Genomic DNA, 23,975 nt, shown 5'->3' on the forward strand with positions numbered 1-23,975 from the left:
CAAGGCAGATACCTACTCTCCGAGGGACAAGACATCATGGTAAAAAGGAAAACCCAATTAGAGGGCCCAGCTAGCCCATATAAAGTAAAAGCCCAAAATATCCAAGTCCAACACTGTTAATGTTTGACCTGCGGGAGAGTCTCCTAAACTGGTTGTGTCGCGGCGAGTGATGGCACTCGTAATCGCAGGAGCAGATCCCCTTCCTGATCCTTGATCCTTGATCCTTGATCCTTGTCTGTCGTGCTCGTGTCGTCCCTAAGGCGAGTGATCGCACTCGTAATCGCAGGAGCAGATCCCCTTCGTAATCCTTGATCCTTGCCTGTCGTGCTCGTGTCGTCCTTAAAATGTCACTCCTAGTGAATTGCAACTGACAAGTGAAAACCCCTGAAATTCAGTTCGCTCCAGTTCATTTCTTTCTCAAAGGAAACACAAACATCATGGTCGGAAAAACGGAGCCCCTCAACGGCACTGCCACCACGAAAACCGGCCAATCTCCTTCGCCATCTTCGCCCCAAGCCACATCTATGTCAGGTCTCCTCGGCAACTTCTCGTTCAAAACCCTGAAACTGAAGACCAAGCAGCAGGAGCTCCTGATCCGAGTCTCCATCCTCTGCTTGGTCTACGTCCTCGCCTTCATCACCCGCCTCTTCAGCGTCCTCCGCTACGAGTCCATGATCCATGAGTTCGATCCCTATTTCAATTACCGTACTACCCTCTACCTCACCGAGAAGGGCTTCTACGAATTCTGGAACTGGTTCGACTCTGAGAGTTGGTACCCCTTGGGTCGGATCATCGGCGGCACCCTCTACCCTGGCCTCATGGTCACCGCCGCCATCATCTACTGGGCCCTCCGATTCCTCAGCTTCGCCGTACACATTCGCGAAGTCTGCGTCATGACCGCTCCATTTTTCGCCTCCAACACCACCCTCGTAGCATATTTCTTCGGTAAAGAGATTTGGGACACCGGCGCCGGCCTTGTCGCCGCCGCATTGATCGCCATTTGCCCCGGCTACATCTCCAGATCGGTGGCCGGCTCCTACGACAATGAGGGTGTCGCCATTTTCGCCCTGTTGCTGACGTTTTACTTGTTCGTCAAGGCCGTCAATACTGGCTCGCTCGCTTGGGCGTTGGGCTCCGCATTGGGCTACTTCTACATGGTCTCGGCCTGGGGAGGTTATATCTTTATAATCAACTTGATTCCCCTTTACGTTTTGGTGCTTTTGATCACCGGGCGATATTCCATGAGGTTGTATGTCGCCTACAATTGCACTTATATTCTTGGAATGTTGCTCGCTATGCAAATTCGCTTTGTCGGCTTTCAGCACGTTCAGTCTGGGGAGCACATGGCTGCCATGGGCGTCTTCTTCTTGATGCAGGTTGGTTGGTTGTTTTCCTTAGGTTGCTTTTCCATTCCATACATTAACTCAGTTTATCTGTGCCTTTTTGTCAATTCATTTCTTGGTGCTTACTTCATTTTTCATCTTTGTTTGGTGACACGGGGGATGGGGTTGGCAGGTATTTTACTTCTTAGATTATGTCAAGCACCTACTAAGTGACTCTAAGATGTTTCAAGCCTTTTTAAGGATCACTGTCACCTGCGCTGTAGGCGTTGGTGGTGTTGCCTTGGGAGTCGGCACTGCATCTGGCTATATCTCTCCATGGACAGGGCGGTTTTATTCCTTGCTAGACCCAACATATGCCAAGGATCACATTCCTATTATTGCATCTGTCTCTGAGCACCAACCGACGGCTTGGTCATCTTTTATGTTCGATTTTCATATCTTGCTCTTCCTTTTCCCTGCCGGTCTCTACTTCTGCTTCAAGCGTTTGTCAGATGCCACCATATTTGTGGTAATGTATGGTCTTACAAGCATGTACTTTGCTGGTGTCATGGTTCGGTTGATTCTTGTTGCCACACCTGCAGTTTGTCTTATTAGTGCCATTGCTGTCTCCGCGACTATAAAGAATTTGACACAGTTGGCAAGGGCAAAGGACAAGGTTTCCCAAACTGGTTCCACCAAAGGCGCCAGCAGCACAAAGGGTTCTTCAAAGGTGACATCTTTACTCCTTTATATGCATACATACACACAAAAATATACTTGCAGTTTTGATCTCTTGCTCACTGTTGAATACAGAGTCCATACTCACCGTGTATTTAAACCAAATGCAATGGCTGATATTTGAGTCTCTAGAAAGAAAATTAATTTTCTGAATAAATATCTGCTGTCTGATTTGGATCCATGGTAAGTGAGTATGGATTTTGGTTCTTAATGGTGGCTAGAAGATTGTGATCGTGTGTGTGGCGTTTAGAACCACCCATGTGATTTTCTTTCGAGATATTTTGGTGTTATATATCAAGTACCCTTTTTTGTTTTATTTTTTAATCACAGTATATAACAAGCAGTATCTTGCTTACATTTGTGTGACAAGTAGGGTTCAATTGATCAATCTCAGCCTTTTCAAAAAAATGGTGCTCTTGTCTTACTCTTTGGTGCATTCTACTTGCTTAGTAAGTATGCAACTCACTGTACCTGGGTCACGTCAGAGGCATACTCATCTCCCTCAATTGTTCTGGCTGCGAGGGGTGCCCATGGGAACAGGGTCATATTTGATGATTACCGTGAGGCATACTTTTGGCTTCGTCAGAATACTCCTCCAGATGCTAAAGTGATGTCATGGTGGGATTATGGGTACCAAATCACTGCAATGGGAAACAGAACTGTTATAGTGGACAATAACACCTGGAACAATACGCACATTGCTACAGTTGGGCGTGCAATGTCATCTTATGAAGATGAGGCATATGACATAATGAGATCGCTTGACGTCGACTATGTCTTAGTTGTATTTGGTGGTGTTACTGGTTATTCTTCTGATGATATCAACAAGTAAGTTCATAAGAATTTATTTAAACTTTTGAAACATCACTTGCTATTTGGTAAAGCATTTTATGACAGTGTTGTCTGTTGTTTTGATCCATGTTTCTGATGCTTCTTCAGAACCATTTTGTTCAATTTAATTGAAAGTAATACTCTTGTTAGTTATTTTTCTGCTTTCACTATATAGTAACACAAATTTCTTCATGCCAGATTTCTGTGGATGGTGAGAATTGGGGGTGGAGTATTTCCTGTGATTAAGGAACCTGATTACCTTGTTAATGGTGAATATCGTGTTGACAAAGGTGCAGCTCCCAAGATGTTGAACTGTCTCATGTAAGTTTCATAACACAGCTAAGATGTGCAAACTTATGTTATGTGTATGTACATATGAGATTTTTTAACAGGGCTAATGATTTCATCTTTTTCCCTAGTGGGACGACACCTTACTTCATTTCACAAACATAGTAAAAGAAAAAACACATGTGTCCAAAGGGGTTCCATAATCCAGAACAATTTGTGTGTCTGAAAATCGGTATGATGATTTAAAGTAGGCAAAATGGAAAACCTATGCTTGTTACACTGAGCTTATGATTATGATTGTTCTTTTATGAATGAATTCTCTCAAACTTTTAGTCATAAAATAACACCATATATTGGCTTGAAAATAGTTAAAGAGCTAATTGGCTTGATGATGTTTTGGTTTGCAATCCTTAAGGCCTATTGATTGATATACGTGGACTGTATATCATAAAGAAAATTGAGTTTCATTTCTGCTGGACCACTGGTTCGAATGTGCGGGGTATTTGGGTGCTATCTCACTCAAAATTAGTCAGAGACCCTTCGATGAATTATCCATTTGAAAATTATTATACCATTTGTGTTTCCTTATGTATTATGTCTAGTTCTGTACAGGAATGATTTGTTTTTTCCATTTTTATGGTGATTAGGTACAAGCTGTCTTACTATCGATTTGGAGAGCTGACGACAGAGTATGGCAAACCACCTGGGTAAGTTTCACGTGCCAACTATAGGTGTGCATGCTTCCGTGCAAACAAATGCACAAGTGTAATGCAAAAGCGCAGCATGTGGAGTATGAGACACTACCAACAATTGTCTAAACTGATTGACAAATAGAAAACCTAGAAACCGGAGCCTGTGCATCCTTATTGAGAGAATGGCCATAATATGCCAAGATTGATAATACTAGGTGCTCTTCCTAAGTTTTATATTGCATTAAACGCTGCAGTAGACTGGTAATTTTCTGTTGGCTCGGGTTTACACTACTAGTTGAAGCCTAGTACATTATTGGGTGAAAATGGAGAGTACATTATTGCATAAGCACATCTGTATGCTTATGTGCTTGCAGTGCCTTAGCATGTGCTACCTATGCCAAATAGCTGATTGTCGTCGTTTTGATTGACAGGTATGATCGTGCACGGGGGGTTGAAATTGGAAATAAGGATATCAAACTTGAATACCTGGAAGAGGCATTCACAACATCGAATTGGATTGTTCGTATTTACAAAGTGAAACCACCAAATAATAGGTGGTAAGCCCGGCTCTCTTGCGGCTACAAGGAAGGAAGGAAAGGACAATAGTGAAGGAACATGGGTAGATGAAAGGCGGAGAGATTGGAGTCTTGAGATATAGTTTTCAGAGATAGTAAAAGCGTAATTTTCTTTTCTTAGACTTGGTTTGTGGCACTGAAGTTACTGATCTCATCCGGAACCCTTAATTGGAAGGCCGTCTTTTTGCCTCTGAATTACAACGGTTTTGTTCATTGTATCGTTGAGAGATTTTACAATGTAACATTTGAGCAGTTTTCATTTAAGTCGTACTATAAATTGTTAAATTTAGCGCGTTATCATAATATCGGTAGTACTTTTTTAAGAGAGAATATGAAGATTAGATGAGCCACGGCATTTTTTTTTTTTTTCTTTTCTTCGGGTCAAGTGGCTCGCTGTGGTTGAGGGATTTCATAGAATCATAATTAATTTCCGCAGAGGAAACGACCTATACGTTTCATAATTTGAAAAGTTAAATTTTTTTTTTTGGTGCAAATTAAAATTCGACAACGAAAAGAGAGAATTAAAATTATTCCTAAAGAAAAACAGAGAGGTTAAAAACCAAAAACCAAAGCAGTCAGGTTGGATAAAAAGTAAGCAACTTGGGTACTCGCGCTTCATGTTTTCTATAGATAGATGCTCCGTCCCCGCCCCCGCCCAGGTGCTCGCGCTTTTCTTGTACATACATTTACGCTTATCGTATCAAAATCCACACACAACTTGGCCACTGGGGAACAGACTTACTCCGGTTTCTTGCGTTCATGTGCCCAGACCTCTAACTTACCCCATGGCAGAGCACTCCATGCTAAACTCATCCGAGGCCTTCTGCCCTTCTCTCCTTTTCTTCAAAACCATCTACTCAACGTGTACGCAAAATGCGGTGATCTTATTAATGCTCTCCAACTGTTTGATGAAATGCCTCACAAGAATGTTGTGTCGTGGTCTGCGGTCATTACGGGCTTTGTCCAACATGACTCTCCTAAGAAAGCCCTGTCTCTGTTTGGTCGTATGCACCGGGACGGCACCACCAAGCCCAATGAGTTTACCTTGGTTAGCGCCCTCCACGCCTGTTCCTTGTATGGGAACCTGACTCAAGCTTACCAAGTCTTTGCATTCATCGTTAGGCTAGGATTTGAGTGGAATGTTTTTCTCAGTAATGCGTTTTTGACTGTTTTAGTAAGACATGGGGAATTAAAAAATGCTTTGGAAGTTTTTGAGAATTGCCCCAATAAAGATATAGTGTCTTGGAATGCTGTGATGGCTGGCTACTTGCAGTATTCTTATTTGGAAATACCGATATTCTGGTGTCGCATGAATCTCGAGGGAGTGAAACCCGACAGCTACACATTTTCGAGTGTTCTCACTGGGTTGGCTGCTCTCACTGATCTTAAAATGGGCGAGCAAGTTCATGCACAGCTTGTCAGGTATGGCTATGGGGCTGAGATTTGCGTGGGGAATTCGTTGGCTGATATGTACATTAAGAATCAGAAGTTAATGGAGGGCTTCAAAGCCTTTGATGAAATGCCTTCAAAAGATGTGTGCTCATGGACCCAAATGGCTGCTGGGTGTCTTCAATGTGGGGAGCCAAGGAAAGCGCTTGAGGTTATTGATCAAATGAAGAAAGTGGGTATAATGCCTAACAAGTTCACGCTTGCAACTGCCCTGAATGCCTGTGCCAATTTGGCTTCCTTGGATGAAGGGCAGAAATTCCATGGCTTGAGAATTAAACTTGAAACCAGTACTGATGTTGATGTGTGCGTGGATAATGCTCTGCTAGACATGTATGCAAAATGTGGATGGATGGAGGGTGCAAGGAGTGTTTTTCAGTCCATGAAGGATCCGTCTGTGGTGTCATGGACCACAATGATCATGGGGTGCGCACAAAACGGGCAAGCTAGGGAAGCTCTTGAGATTTTTGATAAGATGAGGCTGGAGGAAGCCGGTATTGAGCCAAATTACATCACCTTCATATGTGTACTCTACGCATGTAGCCAGGGCAGGTTTATTGATGAAGGATGGAAGTATTTTGCCTCCATGACTCAGGACCACGGAATCTCCCCAGGAGAAGACCATTATGCATGCATGGTGAATCTTCTAGGCCGAGCAGGATGCATTAAGGAAGCTGAGGAATTAATCCTGAGCATGCCCTTTAAGCCGGGTGTTCTGGTTTGGCAAACTCTTCTTGGTGCTTGCCAGATTCATGATGATACAGAAACTGGAAAGCGGGCGGCAGAGCATGCATTAGATATAAACAGAAGGGATCCATCGACGTATGTGCTACTGTCAAACATTTTTGCTGGATTGAGCAATTGGGATGACGTTGGGATGCTTAGGAAACTAATGGAGGTTAGGGATGTGCAGAAAGTGCCAGGATCCAGTTGGATTGAAGTGGAAAAAGGCCAGGCATCATCACCTCTGTAAAGACCTGCTTAATTTCATTGGTACCTGCTTCCATATTCTCACCCACTTACTATTATTCAAACGATAAAATCTTAGACAAGTAGAAATTGACCTCTCTTCCTTCTCCTTGGAATTCCTACATGCTGTTTAATTGGGTGGAATTCGTTGGTTTCTCCTTGAGAGCTAGTAGTCCAGTATTTTATTGTTCCACGGCTGTGGCCCGTGGGGAGGTAATGATATTGTTCCATGGCTGGGCTTGAATTATCTAGATACAAGTGCGATTTATCATATTATCAAGTTAAACATTATTAGTCAAATTCGGTTTAAGCCATGTTAGACAATAAAGCATTTCTTTAAAGTCAGAAACGATTATATTATATATGTGTACTATATGATTTCATCCCTCAGATCATAGACCAAATCGAGTAAAGCTTTTATATAGTTAGAGGCTAAAGTGTTTTCAAACTAGTTTAAAGTGATTTGTATAAGCCTAATTTCATGTCATTGCTCATGTAAGGATTTCTGAAGTGAGCAATAAATCCTAGGTACCTAGCATAGGGTTTACTTGTTATACGTGCTATAGTGATAGCTTGTACTTGTACCTAGGAACGTAAGAGGTGAAGCAAGCTGTTCGATGTTACACAATCAGGTTGAGTTGCTCTTTTACCTTGGAATCAAGGTAGGGGTTCTGGGAAACCTTCTATTATTTAGTTTGAATATTGCTTCTGTATGTCTGTTTGTTATTACGTTATTATGAAGGTGGTTTGAATCTGAATAATGTTTCGAAATGTTGGTCGAATATGATTGATGATTTTATGATGTTTCGAAATGTTGGTTTTCAATATTGATTTTATGATTATCCTTGCTACGTGTAAAGAGAAATGGAAACTTTCATAACTATTCATGATGTGAGAATGGGTTGAATTATTAGAAAGAAATTTTGGAAATGGTGGTAATGACCAGGAGCTTTTGTGTAGTTGAGCTCAACTCTTGGTAGGCATCAGGTTTTAGATCAATCCAAGACACACATTCCATACGCCCTGCTTACTAACCAAAGCTACACTCACACCCCACACATTCCATACACCCCCACACCAAAATCCACCTCAAGTCTTCCATCTTGTCCCAAAAACATTTTTTGTCTTTGTCCTGAGCACATTTGCAACCTTGAAATAAAACTTTGGGAAAAAGAGAAAGGGGAAAAGAACATTTGCAACCTCCAAATAAGCCTTTATAGAATTTACATTTAATAAATAAAAAAAAGAGAAAAAACCAAATATATTCATTAAAAGGAAAAAATCTAAACCCATAAATATAGGAATAGGGTTAGGATTAAAAGAGTAAAAAGAAAAAACCATTTTAAATAGGATGAAAAATAAGGAATTAAATTAGAAAAGAAAAATAAAAGATAGTGTTGTGGTGTATTAGTAGTAGGACAAGAAGAGTCCACTCCTAGTCATCCACATCCGTCGAGTGGTCGTACATCGGCGCGCACTCGCCTAAACGCCATATTTCATCCACTCATTACAACTTTAATCTCTCTGTCTCTGTCTCTCTTCTCTCTCTCTCTCTCCCCAAAAGTAAAAACTCCCTTCCCTTGAGGCTTGAGCCTTGAGTTTCAGGCGTCCCTCGTCTCGTCCTCCGTATAAATCGCCTCGCCCATCCTCTGTCAAATCTCTCCCTCTCCTTTCTCAACCCAAGAGTCATGTCGTCCTCGGGCGGCCACTCCGGCAGTGTTGGCGGTCCGATCGCCCCTCAGCTTTACTTCTGCCACCAGTGCGACCGTACGGTTTCCCTCACCCCCTCACCTACCTCCGATCTCGTTTGCCCGCTTTGCAGCGGCGGCTTCCTCGAAGAGATGGAAACCCCCAACCCTAACTCTTTCCCCCCCAATCCTTTCTTCTCCTTCCCCTCCTCCGACGCCCCTCCCTTCGCCTCCAGCGGATTTCCCCTCCTCTTCTCCTCCTCCGCCTCTGGTCCCGCTCCCGCTCCCGCCCCTGCCAATCACGCCGATGATCTCTCCTCCCTCTTCGGTGGCGCACCCTCACGCTCCTCACCCTTTCACGACCCCGACGCCTTCAACCCGTTCGTCTTCCTCCAGAACTACTTGCAAACCCTAAGGGCAAATGGTGCCAATGTCCAGTTCGTGATCGATGGCAGCCCTGGCGGCGGCGGCGGCGGGGACCCATCAGGTTTTCGTGCTCCTACCAATCTTAATCTCGGCGATTACTTCTTTGGCCCGGGCATCGAGCAATTGATCCAACAATTAGCCGAGAACGATCCAAACAGGTACGGCACCCCACCCGCCTCTAAATCCGCCATCGTAGCCTTGCCGGTTGTGAAAATTTCAGAGGAGTTGTTGGCTTCGGATTCATCACAGTGCGCGGTGTGTAAGGACTCATTTGAGCTCGGTGAGGAGGCCAAACAGATGCCCTGTAAGCACTTATACCACTCGGATTGTATTCTGCCTTGGCTGGAATTGCATAACTCATGTCCTGTCTGTCGCCACGAGTTGCCCACTGATGATCCTGAATACGAGCAGAGGATCCGTGGGGACTCCGGAAATGGCAATCAAACCAGTCAATCTGTGGCTCCTGGTGGGACTAATATTTCTATGGGCGGTGGTGGGAGTGTTAGTGGGTTTGGGTTAGGAATTGGCACGCCAGCTCTAGACAATCCGAGTCCAAGTCCGCGAACGGTGGAGCGGAGGTTTACCATTTCCCTACCACGCTTTTTCGGGGCACTTGGTGGTCCGGCCGAGACTAGCAATACTGGGAGTGGAAACAATGAGGAGTCGAACTCAGGGAATAGGGGAAGGCATAACTCTGGATCGGAGGAGCCTAGGCAAGAAGATCTTGATTGAGCACAATTGGTATTGCACTTGTTACTTACCTAACACATTTATATATCTTTGCCTTCCATTTGGTTATTCTAACCTAACAAGCTTGAATGTGCCTGTCAAACTTTGTTATTTATATCCTTGACAAACAATGATCATTAGCTCCTTTATTTTTGCATCACTGGTTTAACTCATATTTTCATGAAAAATCATGTAAATTTGAAGTCTTTATTTGATAATACTTATCGTAAGCCTTCTATGTGGCAAACTTGCAACTGGATTGTACCTTAGAAACATTGTTTTGCATGAGTTATTTGTAGCTAATCAATGTGGGATGAAACGACTGGTATAGTGTTAGGTACAAGGAAGAAACTGTCGTAAGCAATGGGTCATTCTGGTTTCTTCAGAAGTAACATGCAACCAGTAGACCTCCATTCATATAAAACTTCCAACAAGCCTCAACAATCTTATAAATTACCTTCTTTGAACTAGTAAAAGTCTATAATGCATACCTGAAGAACTCTGGAAATATACAGATGTGAATTGGGAATGCATATCTAAATAATAATACTAAACCATAGTGTATAACACACATAAATGCAGCTGCGTTGGTTGATACTCATAATTATTGGTATTTTGGTGTATCCGATCGCCATACTGTGATATGGCTGATATCAACCATATCTCATGAGATGGTTGTAGGAGGTGACTTTAACGGCATCTCTAGGATAATGTTTGAAATCCTAGACGGTATGATATTTGTTTATAGGTGAGAGATCTACGAGGTGCATAAGCACCAATGCCACGACATACTAGGTTTATTATGTGTAAAGGCTAAGATCACCATCTGCAGTGTTCTAGGGTAATGTTGTCTAACTCTTGGGATAAACCTACTCTGCCCAGGAGTGAACCTTCCGTTCTTTTCTTGTGTCTTAATCTGGTGTCCCTGGTCAGGGTAGTCATAGATCACCATCCCAATTATGTATGATTATGGATCTGTAGCAGTGACCTTAGTCTCTAGATTTGAGAATATGTGACTCATCCTTCCTGATTTATTTCAGAAGATCAAGTTGTTCTGAGTTTTTTCTATTTTATGTATCCAGCTTTTGAAGGTTACTCTCAAAAAGTGGAGAAGCGATGGGGTTGGATGTATAGGTGGGTCGGAGTGCTTTATAAATTTCATGCAGTAATTTGGCTATAAGTTAGTGGGACAGTAGTTATTCTGCTCATATTCCACTTCCTAAATGTGGAAGTTATGAGATACAAATTCTAAGCAGTAAGTTGACTATAAGCTATTGGGGAAGTGGTTATTCTGCTTGTTTTCCAATTTTCTAATTATGGCAGTTATGACTTGCGAATTCTTAGGTTTGTCAGACTCTTGAATCGTTGGATGCATCAGATTTTTGATAGGAGCATACTTGTTTGCATTATTAGTTAAATTGTAATACTCCTAATTCTCTTGTTGCTATCAGAATCACCTGAAGTTGTGTGCTGATGAGATTTTTGTATTGTGTTCCATCCATTCAAAAGAGTTGGACCATACAAAAATCTAGGCTGTTTTGTTTGTATCAGTATTGGATAGTATGAGTATTTCTATCCATTCAAATCAGATTTTAATGTTTATTTTTCTTTTCCATTCAAATCTAGGCTGTCTTGTTTGTATTAGTATTGGATCGTAAGAGTGTTTCTGTGTGACCAAGTTTTTTAAGCCAATCCATACATAAACGAGGTTCTTTTGTTTTAGTATACTGAAACTTGAGGAAATCAATATGGATCCTTGGTTGGATTATTTCGAGTGCATGTTTGACTATATTTCCAGCAGCATTTATGTGCATGATTCATTTAGTTTATGAAGCAAGTCTTTAACATAGCTTTATGTTATAAGTTCTAAGACTTTTGGCATTGCTTGTTGTCTCCGATTGAATTGGAATGGATAGCTCATAAAATTCAAGGTATATTGAAGGTTGGTGTATGATTTTTCATTTTTAGGGTATTAGAAGTGGAAGATTAGACATGAAGGAAACTTGTCCCTTCTAGTCCTTTCATTTGGGGGGATTGGATCCATCTACTTTTTAATTGGACACAGTTTTTCCATATCTTCCTTCAAAATATATTGAATACTGTGAAATATTCAATCCTAGACACCAAATGAGCCTTAGTGCTCTTTTTTTTCTAGTTTGCCATGTGGCGTCGTGTTTAGTTTTGAATTATGTGCTCTAAATGTTATCTCTCCCTCTCTCTCTATCTCTCTCGCTCTGATATTACAATTTTATTAAGTTTTCAATTAAATGGTTGCTTTGTCTCTTTTTGGTAGGTACAGTTGGCAGATTGGATATGCAACCAATTGTTGAACAAAGAGAAAGATCTTACACATTAACAGTTAGTGACAATTGTTTTTCTCTAAATATTTTGTCCTGATAATCATAGGTAAATGTCCATCGTTATTTTTCATTGTTGTGAATTCTTTTATAGATTCATCATCTATTTATGAGAAGTTTATGTGCATGATCCGTGTTAATTTTTTATGTGTCGTGTGTCGTGTAATGTGTCTGTAATGAGGCATTGTCTTTCTTTCTTAATTGGCTTATATTGTAGTGTAGCTGTGAAATGGTTTTGATATTGTATCTCTGATTCTATATTTTTGTTATTGTCACGCCCACCCCACCCCCACCCAAATTGTGATTAGGCGCCCTAACCACGGAGTTTATGGCCGTAATTGTGAATCCCTTTAGTGGTGATGAACTTGACCGCCAGTATGTAGTGAGTAGAAATGGAGATTGGTGTTGCCATGGCCGTGTTATTTGACCGTGTATCAAGAATTTAGTAGCCAAAAATCACATTGTGTCTGATACCTTGGAGTAGGGGTGGCATTTTGGAGCCAACTTGACCCAACCCACCCATTAAAATCAACATTTGGGTGGATGATTAACGGGTTGGGTCGTTAACGGATGGACCTGTTAATCACATGTTGTTCTACTGGTCATTTTGAGTCTACCTACATACCCGCTAAGCACCTGTTAAGTAAGGGTGTTTGTGTAATTTTAATAAAAAACCTAATCCAGCTTTCTCTCTTGTGCATTACCACACAACCTTTTGCTTTGTTTGCATTCTTCCAACTTCAAATACTATACAAACTCTCTCTCTCTCTAGACTGTATAAAACTTTGCATATAAATTTACCTGACAGCCATCTCTTCTGCAAAATATATTTTCCATGCCAATGATTGATCCTCATATATATCATTTCATTTTGGTTTCATGGTCTGTATAAATAGTAGCTTGATTAATATTAAAATGGAGAAGACAAGATTATAGCAACATTTCCAATTGATTTTAGGGCATGTTTACTTACAAGAAACAGGAATTGAAATCATTTTGATTCATGAGTTCATTGCGGTTACAAAAATATGGGTATGGAAATCATTTTATTCTTTTAACTTTCTCATGTGTTTACTTACACGTAAAGATTAGAAAAGTGCAAGTTTTTCATAAAATCCATAAACAAATACCAAAAAATAAGGAATCGGATTGACTAGGAGGGATTGGTTGTTTAGATTCTCTTTTCTTACTTATCCTACTTTTAAGCTTTTCCCATTCATTTCTTTTCCAATTTTTGTTAAGTAAACATGCCGTTGCTACTACATAATGGATGACCCTTTTAATGTGGAATGATGATATAAGTCTTTTTACCCTTTTAATAAAGAAATAGTGTGTGGAGTTAACTTTGGAAGGTAAATAAGACGTTAGATTCGCAATCTATTTTAAATGTTAAGGGTTTATAGGCGAGAAAAGAATAATATTACACTCTAAAGTGTGTCAAGTGACTTAATTGACGAAAAATTAAATAAAATAACTTTGAATATAATAGTTAGTAGGGATGAAAGTAGCAATTTTTAATAAATTTAAGGACTTATTTTACTGAAAAAACCATTCACGGGCCTAATTTTCATTGAGCTAATAGTTCAGGAACTAAATCGGCACTTTATATATATATATATATATATATATATATATATATATATATATATATTAGGATGAATTACTAACTTATTGTGATGAAGTTGAGTCGAGTAAGGTAGGTCTATATCACGGATAATGATTCTCTCTTCTCATTTCTTCTCTCTGACTTGAACGGTTACGATTAATGTACGTCAACATCTTGTATTGATTTTTTTATAGAAATAAAAATGTAAAAAACAAAGTGTAAGAGAATAGAAGAAAAGGGGATGAAAATATAAAAAGAGATGAGAGAATCTTATTATTTATCACGTGCATAAATCAAATAGTGCAACATTGTCCCTCTTTTTCTCCTCCTCCTCATGCCCCGTTGTACTCTTCTCAAAATGGATAAAAATAAAATAAAAATTAAAAAAAGGGCGGGAAATAATACAACAATCCCTCAAAAGGGCAACTAGGAAATAAAATAAAAAAATAACTCCAAATGTATGTAGGGGGAGGCAAGTCGAGGTGGGAATGCAAATACATATACGCATACGACTACTGTACGGCTATGAGAAGGAGGGTGGGGCCCGGAGGTGGGACTTGGAGAGTTGTTCCTTCGCGTGACTTTATCGTACGATACAAAATGCTATATAAGACGATTACGAGAAAAAAAAAAAATTATGTTACGTGGTGAAATTTGTTAAGATTTATGTGTAAAATTGAAAATTTTATCTAATTATTTGTTAATTACTAACATGTGATAAATTTGGAGATTAGGGAGAATAAATTTGAAGAAATTTTTTGAAAACTAAACGATATAGAAGGTGAGAGTTGGTTTATTCTTTAACCGTTAATAAACATGTTCATTTTTATTAATGACACATAATTTAGTTTGTTAATTTTGTCTCTAAATTTAGTCGCCTAATATTACCCTAGGCTAAAATAGAACCCTCTTTTAATTGTTAATGCGTGATATTACATGTAAGACTAATTTTATCTTTTTAGTCTCACATGCGAGCCTAATATGCTAACAATTAACGAAAATTGACAAAATTTTCAATTTAAGCTTAAAATATTAGAAGACTTCACCACAAGATTTAAATCCTAGTTTTTTTTTTTTTTTCAATAAAAATTATTTTTCATCTACCGTATCACCACATAAATCTGCTCGAGAGGAGTGCCCCATTAAACCAATGAAAACCAAGAATTGCTGGAATGAAGGAGAAATAGAAAATGAAAGAAGACCAGATAGGTGATTTACTAATAATCTAATATTAGGCATAAAAATAAAATGAAAAAGATGATTGAGTGTTACTGCTGCTGAGGCTGAGAGATGTGTCGGTAGTCGGTTCGGCTTCTCCCTCTCTCTCTTGTCCGCTGTCCTCCTCAAGTCCTCCCTCAACTCAACTCAACTCAGCTCTGTCATTCCGCGTCAAAAGAAAATACAATATTGTTATTTTATTTTTATTATTCATAGTTGGTTTCCTGTTAATGTTTAAAAAATCAAATAACAACTGTCTGCCTGATGCTTCTTCTCCAGCATCACAATCACCATCACCAATTCACCATCACCATACAAGAAGAAGAAAAAGGCCAAGTATTTGACTTTTTTGTGGACTCCATTTTTCTTTACAATTTAATATTATTGTTATTCTTTCTCTTGTATTGCTGTATGGATCTGGTTTCGTGTCGGTTGGCTTTCTGAAAAAATCTCTACCCCCGAAGTCCCAGCCAAGAGATTGGATTTGGATTGGATTTGAGGCAGTCGGCACTCGGCCACAGCTGCCAAGGGACGAGAGATCTGAGAAGAAGAGGCATATCAATTATGTCTCCTTCCAATACAAGGTCGGCCGAGAATAATGGAGGAGGAGGCGGCGGCGGCAAGAATTACATAGAGCACCAAGTCTCAAAGATGGACACACTCGCCGGCGTTGCCATCAAATACGGCGTCGAGGTTTCCAATTTTTCTCTGAGATACCTTTTTTAATTAGCTTCTGCCCTGCCTGCGCATTGTTCCTAATTACGTTTAGTACTAGTCTTAATTGCTAAAAATTGGTATGGAATTGATAAATGGTAAACCCTAAACAGGTGTGTGACATTAAAAGGATGAATGGGTTTGCTACGGATCTTCAAATGTTCGCTTTGAACACCTTGAAAATACCTTTGCCCGGAAGACATCCTCCCTCTATTCCTTCTCCAGCCACAACCACAACCACAACCACAAGGTAACATCTTCTCATTTCTCTCATTCCGATTTCCAACAATTTATAACAAGAAAGAGAAGAGATATCATCTTTTTAATATGACTCTTGACTCTTGACTCTTGACTCTTGATCGGAATCCTACATTTTTACATGCTACTTGTTACGTCTCTATGTTGAGAATACCATTGCAAGCGTAGATTTATTATTCCTGAAAACTTGATTTTAGGGTTCCTTCCTTAAGGCTCTATCGTCTATAACAAGGTTGAAGCATTTCTTCTTAAGTTATGACGTTTCCTTTACCAACTTTCAAGTCGGAATGGATGCTCGAGTGCCTCTTAGTCTCTCTCTATATAGCTGCCGCTTTACATAAAGCTAATCTTCTGTATAACTTATTGCAGAGAAAACGACCTTGAAAAATCCACCCCATGTCTTGGCCAATCTATTATGCTAGAACCATTCTGCTCTTCTGTGGGTTCAAACCCTCCCAATGAGAAGAAGGCCACTACAGCAATGAGCACTTTACAGAAATACTATGGTCTAACATCTCCAAACTTGAAGGCAAAAGCAGAAGGCACCGAGATGGCTGTCTACAGAAGTCGAAGTTCTGAATCCTTTGATCAAAGTGCGGTCTCACCATTGTCTGACCCACTAAGTCACCCTAAGAAGTCCAGACATTCTTCCATTGATCTGTTGTCGGAGAATGGTGCAATGGCTGATTACCTTGCAGCAGAACTTGGAGATGGGCAGGGTGAGAAATCTGATGACAAATCAGTCCGGAGGCGTCAGAAAGCTGAAGTTGATAATGGGGCTGTCACACCTGAAAGGTTGTTGAAGGGGGAAAACAGTGCTGGGACCAGAGCTTCAACAGGAAATGGTTTAGCCATGAGGCAGAAGTCATCAAGCCGAGCATCGCTGCCATCTGATTCGGAGTCAGGATGGTTGAACTCTATTCCGGTGGGCATGGGGGATTCTATAACTGTCATGACAGACGAAATGGCTGTGGTTCAGAAGTCATCAAGCACACCGAGCTTAAAAGACCAAGACAGTAATAACACAGCATCAATTTGGCCAACTTCAAGGTGGAGCTTGACACAAGACATTCAAGCTCTGTCAAGTGCAACGATGGCCAGACCAATCTTTGATGGCTTACCAAAGCCAATAACTGGCCGCTGGAAAACTGCCCTTGATTAGAGAAATTCATTAGCACTGTGATATCATCAATTTGTTTCCTTACACTCGATCCAGTTGGCTGAAAATTTCTCAGCTACAGATTCCACTGAAGGCATACATATTCTAGAGCTGGTGCAGTATTATAATTCGAGCGGGAGAAATATACTTGAGAAGGAGAGGATAGAAGGAAAATAAATTGAATAAGATATGACATGCAGAACTATGTTTATAACAGCATATAAAGTGTGAAGCAGTAGATGCCATGCCGCAGCTTGAGAAATGTAGATGGTATATGGCCAAATTATTTATTGTTTTGTTCTTGTTTGCTGTCATGTGTTGGTTTGTGATTTGTATCGAAAAATAGGAATCTGGCTTCTTGTATTGGGTCATGTGATATGTTACTCGTTGTATAATGTTTGTGAGGCTGTGCATTACAGCAGAATTGTTTATTGCTTATTGGCAATGTAGATTGAATTTGTTAGCACAACGCTCTCTTCTACTTCATCTGTTGCATCTTCTATTGGTGGTTTGTGCTCACTGGCTTTACATTGACACTCTCAGTAAGAAGCGACCTTGCCTCCACGGTTCCACCCACCACTCCAGGCTCCAGCCCTTGTCTCTGGCCTCATGCTCGGGCTCCGACCGACGGTGGTTTGCACATTTGAGGGCGGAGACAATTGAATTCAATGAGCTTAGGAGGAAGCTAACCAATTGTTATCAGAAACACTTGATGCAAACATTTGGTTGAGAACTTTTTTTTCTTTCCCTTTTTGAACTTTCAACCGCGAAAACAATCTAACAGATTGCACTTGTATGCAAGATTTGTACAAGTTTTTGGATTAAAAAACAACATTACTGAAATTCACCAGCATCATATGTCAATTCTCAATTGACGAAAACCAACATTGACAAATTACTACATGTCACAGGGATTTTGGGGCATTACAATTCTTTGTTTTATCACTCACAAAACCTAAACCTAATTCATTAGCCCCTTCTCCTTCTAACAAACACCAATGCGCAGTACAAAACATCGTCACAGATCCACAATATTACTGATCAGACGGCGTTTCTGTTAAGGCCTTAAGAAGAAGGTGAGGGATGATGGTCGTGACCGTGATCGCGGTCGTGGCGGTGATGGTGTTCGTCATCGTCGCTGTCGTCCTCGTCGAAGGGCTTCTGCTTGTGGAAGATGCAGCACTTTTTGGAGCTCTTCTTCTGCATGAACTCGTTGTCCACCGTCCCTTCCTTCCACGACACCTGCTTCTTCTTCCGATTCAGCCTCAGCACCACACCTTCCGATTGCGATGACGATGCGCCCGCGTTCTCAAGGGTGATGGTCGTCGTCAAGCTCCCGCTCGTCATTGGTGCTGTTCTGCCTCTACCTCTGCCGCCGCCGCCGCCGCTCATGCTTCAATCGCAAATCGAAATCAATCGTCAATCGCAAAGGCGTTTGGCTGGTTCACTCGGTACCAGGTCTTATTTTGCCTCCCTTTCCCATTTTTTTTCTTCTTTTCTTTTTTCTTTCTTCTCTCATTTATTTAGATTAGAGTTAGACACCTTTGACTGTTCTAACCACTCGCCAACATTTGCTTGCTTCTTCCTCCTACTTTTTCCTTTCATTTTGCGTAAATTATATTTCATGCGTACTTAGTATACGGAATTAGATCCTCTCCGGATCTTCTCGTTGGGGATCCGGGAGATCATTAAATATTAACTGTTCATCAAAAATCGTCGGTCACAATTAAATATTTTTTATATTTTCAAAAGTAAAGCAGCCTCGTTTTGCATAAAAAAATATAAAAAATGAAAAAATCGTGACCGCACAATCTTTGATAAACGGTTAATATTCATTGATCCACAGGATTCCCAGTGAGGGAATGCGGAGAGGATCTAATTCCCTTGGATACAAGTTGATTTGAATGATCATTTGATATTGCTTAATTTTGTTAACTAATTCTCGTACTTACTGTACTAATCGATGTAGATCATGCTTTAGAAATGAACACCTGAAGGATGAAACGAATAGTATGGGAATCGTTACAATCCATGGCGACAAGTGCAATTCAAATGACATTCGTGCTAAGTTTGACAAGGCAGGAGTTCTTACAATGATAATACCGGTTGCATATGATGATCATTACCATGAAAAAGTTGTAGTAGCAGCTGCAGATGAAACACAATAACAATACTATTGACAAAAAAAATTCAGCAACAACTGCAATTACTAATTACGATCAAAGTAGTGATTATGATGTTAATAAACCAACAAGTTGCGAATTTAAGGGCTAAAGGATTATAGTTTCTACAAAATTGAAAATGGAAAAAGATGTTGCAGTGAAGCTTGTGCCAGCAGTTGTCGTGATTGTGGCTTTTGTATTTGGCGCATATGTTGTCAAATATTACAATAAATAATGGACCATCATAACCATGTATACATACCAATTAACTAATGTTTATCAAATTCTAATTAATTAATTAATAAAAACGTCATTTGAATTTTTATTCTGTTAAGTTGAAAAGCAAATAGCTAGTGCATGAATATAATTCTATACCTAAGTGAAATGCCAACGATTGTGGGGATAGCTCAGTTGGGAGAGCGTCAGACTGAAGATCTGAAGGTCAGGTGTTCGATCCACCTTCACCGCACCAAGTTTTTTTCTTTTTAGTTTTTCAATTCGTTATCTATTTATTTTTTTAAAATGAAAAACTAAGAAAATAATTAATATATGAATTTGACCTATTCTGAGTGTGGTGGTGCTGGAGAGCGGAGAAAGAGAGATGGGATCGAGAGGAGCAGGGACGGTGGTGTCGCAGCTGACACGAGCGAGCAGAATGAGAACGAAATTGCAGACGGCGTTGGAAGCGAGCGTTTTGGAGATTGAAGACGTGTCGCATCAGCACGCTGGCCATGCCGCCATGAGAGACAAGGCCAATGCCAATGGCGAAACTCACTTCAACCTCAAGGTCGTGTCCTCAAAATTCGAGGGGCAGAACCTGGTGAAACGACACCGCATGGTCTACGATGCCTTGGCTGACGAGCTCCAGTCCGGCCTCCACGCGCTGTCCATCGTGGCCAAGACTCCCCAAGAGATTGCCCCCAACCCCAAATAATAGGATTCGAAATTCCACCTAATGAAAACTCTCTTGTGGTTAATCCAATTGCTGATTGCTACTTGCTAGTGTTTTATTTATGCAGCAGGATTTATCAGATTATTATTATTATATATATTATGTATTTTTTGTTGGTTTTAAATGTGACATTGAAATGCTTGCTTATATTTTAGTTATACATCCAATTTGTTTCTTCCAGAATTATGCTATGCGCTTTGATTATAATTTTGCAGTTTTCAGTTGCAGTTTGCGCTTGAATGAATGTTTTGCATTTTGCAAGTATTGAGAGAGAGAGAGAGAGAGAGAGAGAGAGAGAGAGGTGAAAATATGAGGCTTGTGAGAGTCAAAAGTTAAAAAACTCAGACAGAAATAGAAGAGAATAGAAGAGAATAGAAAAGAATGGAAAATGGAAAATGACTGTAGGCATGCTTTGAGGAATGCCAACCGTTTTTCCTTGGAATTAGTTGAGCCTCTACCTTCATTCCAGCCTCTCTCTCTCTCTCTCTCTCTCTCTCTCTCTCTCTCTCTCCGTGCTTGGGCCTTGCCTTCCTTCGCTCTCAAGCCTTAACGACTTGCCTCTGTTGTTGCTGTTGCTGCTGCTGCTGCTGTGTAGGTGTTGTTGTGTTGTTGTTTCAGGTCCCGTATCATCCAAACCAACAAACTAGCGAAGGTAGGAGCACAAGCACACACACTCACACTATCAACAATGAACAACAAAGCCTCTGTTTCGAAAGACCTCAACGCCAAACACCTCAAGGTATCCTTTATTTTCTCTATTTCTTCCCCCCTCTGTTCCTTGCACATTCTTGTGCTGCTCTTACATTTTCCATTATTGTTACTGTGTTATGTTGCATGTTGTCACTTGTGCCCCCAGATTTTAGAAGGTCTTCTTAAGCTGCCACAAAACAGGGAATGTGCTGATTGCCGGAGCAAGTACGCATTTCACATCCCTCTCTTTCCTTTTGTGTAGCATATTTTTACTACTGTCTTCAAGTGCTATTCTCGGCTATATTTCATATTGTTTGGTCCTGATTGTGGCAATTTGATGTCCATATTAACGTGATCTTCGTGCTGCAATGTATTTCTTTCAGAGCTCCGCGATGGGCTAGTGTCAGCCTGGGAATATTTATTTGCATGCAATGCTCAGGAATTCATCGGAGTCTTGGGGTGCATATTTCAAAGGTTTATTTTTCTACCTATCATTTCTCTATTTCCTAGTTCATATGCTGTTCGTGCTGGTAAGGTTTTTTTTTTTTCCTTTCCTTTCCTGGCATCTCAAATTCAAATGGATTGGTACTCATTGAAGAAATTGAACAGCCATATGACTAGAGAATTATTCTTGGTTTCTGAAATTGTTAAAGATAAATAATGAGGCCATTGTATACCTTCTGAGTAATCGAAAATGTTTTGAATGACAATGGTGATTGGCATATCCTGAATCTGCTACGAGTTATTTATGTGGTCTGGTCTACTGGACTACTGTTATCAAAGTTAAGTAATATTCTATATACATCTGTTTGAGTAGCATATGTTTTCATACTATTGCAACTCTATGTTCGAATAATAGCGTAGCCTGGTTGATCTTGGAAATAGGTACGGTCTACAACTTTGGATACATGGCTGCCAGAACAGGTTGCTTTTATGGAATGTAAGAACACGACTATGGTAGCTGATACTGAATCATTATTTGTCATCTTAGTGCCATTTTTTCCCTCTTTTTCCTCGAAATCATTTAACCAAAGTAGTTGTTAAACATCAGTTCAGTATTCACATTTTTGCTCTGTGTGTTTTTAATCTTTTCTAACCGACTACTATCTTCTGATTCATTATCCAGTTAAATAACTCTCTATGCACTTTCATGTAGCCATGGGTAATGAAAGGGCAAACAGTTATTGGGAAAAAGAATTGCCACCAAATATTGACAGAAGTGGGACTGAGAAATTTATTTGGGCCAAGTAAGTTGTTTTCTTAAACTAATTATGAGCTTCATGTGGAACTTGGAGAATATGTTGGTTATTATTTCCTTCTGCGCTTAACTTTCTAGGGAACTTACAGGTATGACGGAAGAATGTGGGTTGCGAAGAATGCAAAACAACCAGCTCCTGAACCAGTAGATATGAGCATCCATTCCAACAATATGGTAAAGGGTGGAGCCACATCTGGAGCTCCTAAGAAAACAAGGAGAAATTCTCTTGAGGAAGCAATGCTTTTTTACTAACCTGGCGGAAGCTGCTCCTACAGTGGCAAGACCCCGTGGGGTGAATTTTTTATCTGGTTATGTTTGCTATGTTATCTTGATGAAAATGCTCAAATTTTTTGTTTCTGACCCTTAATTGAGTTCTTATGGGTCTTGCTCATTCTTAGACCGATAAGGGAGCTTTTAGAAAATTGGCGGTTTAAAGATGAAAGCAAAAAAGTCGAGATTCTTTGTTGCCGATATCACTTTCTTTGGAGTTTATGAGATTGAGAAATTAGGTCTGGTGAAGCAAAAAAAGGTTTTCACTTTTGCCTAATATTTGTCATATATGATCCATAATTTGACTTCATAGATTATTAAGCTGCTTTTTGCCTCTACCCTTTAATATATACCTATCATATTGTACTTAGGCCTCGCCCAAGTTTTCTGGAAGAAAAATTTATAAGGTCCATACCAAGTAACCTATTATATAACTGATTTCACGTGTCGAAAAGATGACACGAATGAGAAAAGTCACTACCCATCAGGAGCTATCTGCTTCCGTGATTTGTTGTATGTCTACTCTTTCATGTCTTTTTGTGTGCTTTGTCAAATGTGTTTGTAATGCTCTTATCTTCTGTGAGTAATTTTAATGGTACTTTTGACAAGTCGAAGGCATTTACTAGTTAATATTTACCTTGTTTATTGCAGGGCTCTTTAGATTTGAATCATAAGTTTACTACTTCACCTCCAGCAAAGGGGCCACCACCTTCGATGGAATGTGATACAGTCACAAAAAAGATCAACGGTACAACAGACCTATTTGGCTTGCTGTATGTTCATGATGCAAAGCAGAAGTATGCCACTCCCCCACCCTGGCAAACTTTTGATTGTAAGAAAATTATAGTAACATGTTTCTTTTTGTTACTTATATTTTTGTAGTTGGGTAGGAAGTAGTAAAATTGAAGAAAGCGAGACGGAAAATAACTTGAATTTGAGTAGTTCCTCCTTAAAAACCCCAGCAAAAACATGTTTATAATTAATACATGGAAAATGACTTGTGATCATCCATGCTTTGCAGGAGAAGATGATTTTTTGAGTTAAGGCCATAGTTTATAACTGAACTGGATTATGGAAGATTTTGCTCTTCTTTCCTATTCCTATTCCTATTCTAGGGAGTACTAATGTCGCACGCTATGGATTATGGAAGAAGAAAAAATGGTGCAAAGGAAAAAGAATTGTATCACATGATATGCAAGAAAACGTTCGGGCTGAGTCTGCAGAATATGCCATTAACTTAATTGGTTTCTTTCCTTGCAAGATTTCGTTTTCCAGTTGGTTGCAAGAATGAGGTTGTTTGACCTATATATTTGCGTTTGTTCTCATGTCCATCCATCACCTTCAAAACCAAAACTAGTTTCTTCTGTAATAAGACTACATTTATTTTCTTTTCTTGTTTGTTCGATCCTTCTACACTTCATACACTGCAACAGAAGAGAAGAGAAGATCAGATGGGATCTGAATCAATCAAAAGATTTATTTTCTTTTTCTCCCGTGTCTTTATCGATCTAATATTCTGTAATGACAGAGACAGAAAAAGAATTAATAAACAAAAAAAAGGAAGATATGTACGTAACTCATAGAGAAGAGATCCCATCCGGATTTCTCCTACCAAATCCAAGGGATC

General features: G+C 40.0%; 6 protein-coding genes, 1 non-coding gene and 1 pseudogene across 8 annotated transcripts; 7 read left to right on the forward strand and 1 right to left on the reverse strand.

Moving 5' to 3' along the window:
• Positions 1–211: 211 nt before the first annotated feature.
• On the forward strand, positions 212–4,749 carry LOC125478916 (dolichyl-diphosphooligosaccharide--protein glycosyltransferase subunit STT3B). The gene is made up of 6 exons (XM_048587747.1): positions 212–1,376; positions 1,516–2,052; positions 2,434–2,888; positions 3,090–3,212; positions 3,827–3,886; positions 4,303–4,749. The coding sequence occupies exons 1-6, from the start codon at positions 438–440 to the stop codon at positions 4,430–4,432; spliced, it is 2,244 nt and encodes a 747-aa protein (XP_048443704.1). The 5' UTR covers positions 212–437; the 3' UTR covers positions 4,433–4,749.
• A 123-nt stretch (positions 4,750–4,872) lies between these two features.
• LOC125478917 (pentatricopeptide repeat-containing protein At2g13600-like) lies at positions 4,873–7,080 on the forward strand. Its single transcript, XM_048587748.1, has one exon. The coding sequence runs from the start codon at positions 5,081–5,083 to the stop codon at positions 6,863–6,865; it is 1,785 nt and encodes a 594-aa protein (XP_048443705.1). The 5' UTR covers positions 4,873–5,080; the 3' UTR covers positions 6,866–7,080.
• A 1,398-nt stretch (positions 7,081–8,478) lies between these two features.
• LOC125478918 (E3 ubiquitin-protein ligase RING1-like) lies at positions 8,479–12,188 on the forward strand. Of its 2 annotated transcripts, none has more exons than XM_048587749.1 (2): positions 8,479–9,716; positions 11,998–12,188. In XM_048587749.1, exon 1 carries the CDS (start codon positions 8,550–8,552, stop codon positions 9,705–9,707), a length of 1,158 nt encoding a protein of 385 aa, XP_048443706.1. In that variant the 5' UTR covers positions 8,479–8,549; the 3' UTR covers positions 9,708–9,716; positions 11,998–12,188. The 2 variants fall into 2 exon arrangements, with proteins under 2 accessions (XP_048443706.1, XP_048443707.1); XM_048587750.1 differs by having other exon boundaries at positions 12,004–12,188.
• A 2,720-nt stretch (positions 12,189–14,908) lies between these two features.
• Positions 14,909–17,485, forward strand: LOC125478909. Its single transcript, XM_048587728.1, has 3 exons — positions 14,909–15,578; positions 15,713–15,849; positions 16,227–17,485. Exons 1-3 carry the CDS (start codon positions 15,450–15,452, stop codon positions 17,017–17,019), a joined length of 1,059 nt encoding a protein of 352 aa, XP_048443685.1. The 5' UTR covers positions 14,909–15,449; the 3' UTR covers positions 17,020–17,485.
• A 352-nt stretch (positions 17,486–17,837) lies between these two features.
• Positions 17,838–18,590, reverse strand: LOC103946854 (protein phosphatase 1 regulatory subunit INH3). The gene has a single exon (XM_048587729.1). The coding sequence runs from the start codon at positions 18,406–18,408 to the stop codon at positions 18,082–18,084; it is 327 nt and encodes a 108-aa protein (XP_048443686.1). The 5' UTR covers positions 18,409–18,590; the 3' UTR covers positions 17,838–18,081.
• Positions 18,591–19,574: 984 nt separating this feature from the next.
• Positions 19,575–19,647, forward strand: TRNAF-GAA. The gene has a single exon. It is a non-coding gene; the product is annotated as a tRNA-Phe (tRNA).
• Positions 19,648–19,764: 117 nt separating this feature from the next.
• Positions 19,765–20,313, forward strand: LOC125478850 (sufE-like protein 1, chloroplastic/mitochondrial). The gene has a single exon (XM_048587532.1). It carries the CDS (start codon positions 19,780–19,782, stop codon positions 20,110–20,112), a length of 333 nt encoding a protein of 110 aa, XP_048443489.1. The 5' UTR covers positions 19,765–19,779; the 3' UTR covers positions 20,113–20,313.
• A 146-nt stretch (positions 20,314–20,459) lies between these two features.
• LOC125467991 lies at positions 20,460–23,608 on the forward strand (annotated as a pseudogene).
• The last annotated feature ends 367 nt before the right edge of the window (positions 23,609–23,975 follow it).

The sequence above is a fragment of a genome, unplaced genomic scaffold (genome assembly GCF_019419815.1).
Source record: "Pyrus x bretschneideri cultivar Hongxiangsu unplaced genomic scaffold, Pyrus_bretschneideri_v1 Contig27, whole genome shotgun sequence".
NCBI classification, from domain to species: domain Eukaryota; kingdom Viridiplantae; phylum Streptophyta; class Magnoliopsida; order Rosales; family Rosaceae; genus Pyrus; species Pyrus x bretschneideri.